This window comes from Myotis davidii, unplaced genomic scaffold, assembly GCF_000327345.1.
Source record: "Myotis davidii unplaced genomic scaffold, ASM32734v1 scaffold148, whole genome shotgun sequence".
Taxonomy (NCBI): Eukaryota; Metazoa; Chordata; class Mammalia; order Chiroptera; family Vespertilionidae; genus Myotis; species Myotis davidii.
Genome location: NW_006299479.1, coordinates 4200718 through 4203333, shown reverse-complemented (window position 1 = coordinate 4203333; position 2616 = coordinate 4200718). Strand labels below are relative to the sequence as shown.

General features: G+C 58.4%; 1 protein-coding gene across 1 annotated transcript in view; it reads right to left on the bottom strand.

The window, feature by feature from the left end:
• ROBO4 (roundabout guidance receptor 4) overlaps nt 1–2616 on the bottom strand; it is a 16588-nt gene that overhangs the window by 11086 nt on the left and 2886 nt on the right. The window contains exons 6-10 of the mRNA XM_006775105.2: nt 2525–2612; nt 1767–1879; nt 1195–1363; nt 859–1044; nt 454–496 (exon numbers count right to left, since the gene is read on the bottom strand). Of these exons, the coding sequence (XP_006775168.2) occupies nt 454–496; nt 859–1044; nt 1195–1363; nt 1767–1879; nt 2525–2612 (599 nt within the window). The remainder of the gene's footprint in view (nt 1–453; nt 497–858; nt 1045–1194; nt 1364–1766; nt 1880–2524; nt 2613–2616) is intronic.

Below are 2616 nucleotides of genomic sequence, written 5' to 3'. Positions count from 1 at the left end.
CATGTAAATATCTGATATGCAGGATGTATTTTCATTGTTACAAATTGAACATCATTAAAGCACAGTGATGAATCACAAAAACAATATGTAATTATGTATGTGTTTTCCGATGATCTTCGGCGATCCCTGTGAAAGGGTCATTTGACCCCCAGAGGGGTCGTGACCCACAGGTTGAGAACCGCTGGATTAGGAGTTCAGAAGTCCAGCTGTGTTGGCTGGGGCAAAGCTACTTAAGCCTATGATTCTGTTTACTCTCTGTCGAGTGGTCTGATAGTAACATTATTGAAAGAGAAAACAATTCTCACTTGGAGTTGAGAAGAGATACAGATACCAGGCAGAACTCCCAACTGCCTGGAGTAAGGGAGACTCCATCCAATTCTCTGTTCCAGCTCCACTAACCCTGGGTCCCCCTGCCCCTCCCTCACCTCAGGCCACGCCCCTTTCGTGTCTCACCTGTGTTTTAGGATGGCGTCCTCGCTGGTATATCTATACAGACCTGGGAGAGGACAGGAAGAAGCCTCAATGTAGAGTCCCCAGCATCAGGCTAGAGAGCTAACCCCAATAGTGTTCTTTTAAAAATATATATATTTTTGTTGATTTCAGAGAGGAAAGGAGAGGGGGAGAGAGTCAGAAACATCGATGATGAGAGAGAATCACTGATTGGCTACCTCCTGCATGCCCTTCCTGGGAATCAAGCCCACAACCCAGGCATGTGCCCTTGACAAGAATTGAACCCGGAACCCTTCAGTCCTCAGGCCGACACTCTATCCACTGAGCCAAGCCAGCTAGGACCCCCCTATAGTGTTCTTACTGGATCCAGTGAGTCCTGACCCCCTGGAGTCTGCTTCCCTCTCTCACCTGGGCCCAGGTGCACCCCAGCGCGGCGCCGACGGTGGACACACACAGTGGTGCCCAGCAGCAGCAGCCAGAGCAGGACAGCCCCGGTGGCAATGACCTCTGGACGCTTCAACGTTGCTCTCAGCTGCTCCAGGATCCATGGGCCGGGGTCTTTGGGTTCTCGGGTGGCTCGCTCCATGGTCTGCTCTGTATAGGATTTGGAGCTCAGGGGCAGGGGGCAGGGGGAGCAACGAGGGTCGGACAGAGAAGGGGGAAGAGCTGGAAGTGGGGACAAGGAGAGGAAGGTGGGCATTGGGGCTGAGGAATGTGGGTGGGACCAGTGGAGACTGTCCTCACCTAAAATGAGGCAGACGGGGCTACTGGGCTCCCCAGGCCCAGCGCCGGTGACGGCAGCCACCTGCACACAGTAGGAACCTGGCGTTTGGGTGGCAATCTCCAGCTGGGTCTGCTCACCGGCCACTGTCCAGTTGGTTGGGGGCCATGAGGTGTTGCTCAGGCTCCACACCTAAGGACAGGCAGGGTGATCACTGCCCCCAGGCACCATCCCAGCTGCTGGGCCCTTCATCTGCAGTCAGACTCCGAGCCTGTGGTCACCCTGCCCTGGGGTTGACCAGGGAACACTCCCCTCACAACCACCCCCACTTCTCATCCCACCCTGGGCCCTACATTCAGCCTCACTTTCCGCGTCTGTAAATTGGAGATAGGAACCAGGTGGACCGGGGATGAAATGAGACCAGGGAGCTAACTGCTTGGCACGGGCTGGCAGACGCTCACTTAACAATAGTGGGCACTCCTCGCTTCTCTGCACGGGTTCACTTCTCAGTGCCCAGTGCGAGGGCACGCAGGATGCCAAGGGAGAGGGAGGCCTCTGCACCCCTAGGAAGGGGTGTGTCAGCTTGTGGGGGTACCTGGTAGCCACGGATGATGCCATTGTGGTTTTTAGCAGGTGGTGGGACCCACTTCACAAGGATGCTGCCATTGCCCGATTTTAGGGTCACCTCCTGGGGAGGGGCGCTGGGCACTGGGGGTGGGAGAGAGGAGATAGGAATGAGGGAGCTCCAGGGTGAAGGGTGGGATGGGGACACGGGGCAGAGGCCACACTGAGAATAAGCGCTCCGCTTGCCCGACCAGGGCAGAGGGATCCAGGAGCAGGACCCACCATCCCCCAAGACTGGAGTGAGACAGTCCTCCAGGCCCCCCAGACTGGAGTGGGACAGTCCTCCAGGGCCCCCAGACTGGAGTGGGACAGTCCTCTAGGGCCCCCCAGACTGGAGTGGGACAGTCCTCCAGGGCCCCCCAGACTGGAGTGGGACAATCTTCTAGGGCCCCTCAGACTGGAGTGGGACAGTCCTCCAGGCCCCCCAGACTGGAGTGGGACAGTCCTCTAGGCCCCCCAGACTGGAATGGGACAGTCCTCCAGGGCCCCCCAGACTGGAGTGGGACAGTCTTCTAGAGCCCCTCAGACTGGAGTGGGACAGTCCTCCAGGCCCCCCAGACTGTCCTCCAGGGCCCCCCCAGACTGGAGTGGGACAGTCCTCCAGGCCCTCCCCAGACTGGAGTGGACAGTCCTCCAGGGCCCCCCCAGACTGGAGTGGACAGTCCTCCAGGCCCCCCAGACTGGAGTGACACCAGCGGTCTATTGTTGGTCGTGGGCACCTGCCCTGACCTTGCTCAGGCAGCCTCAGGAGCAGCACGTTGCTGTCAGGGCCCCGAGCCCGGCCGGAGGACGGTCTCACTTTGAACTCGTAGGCCCCAGCG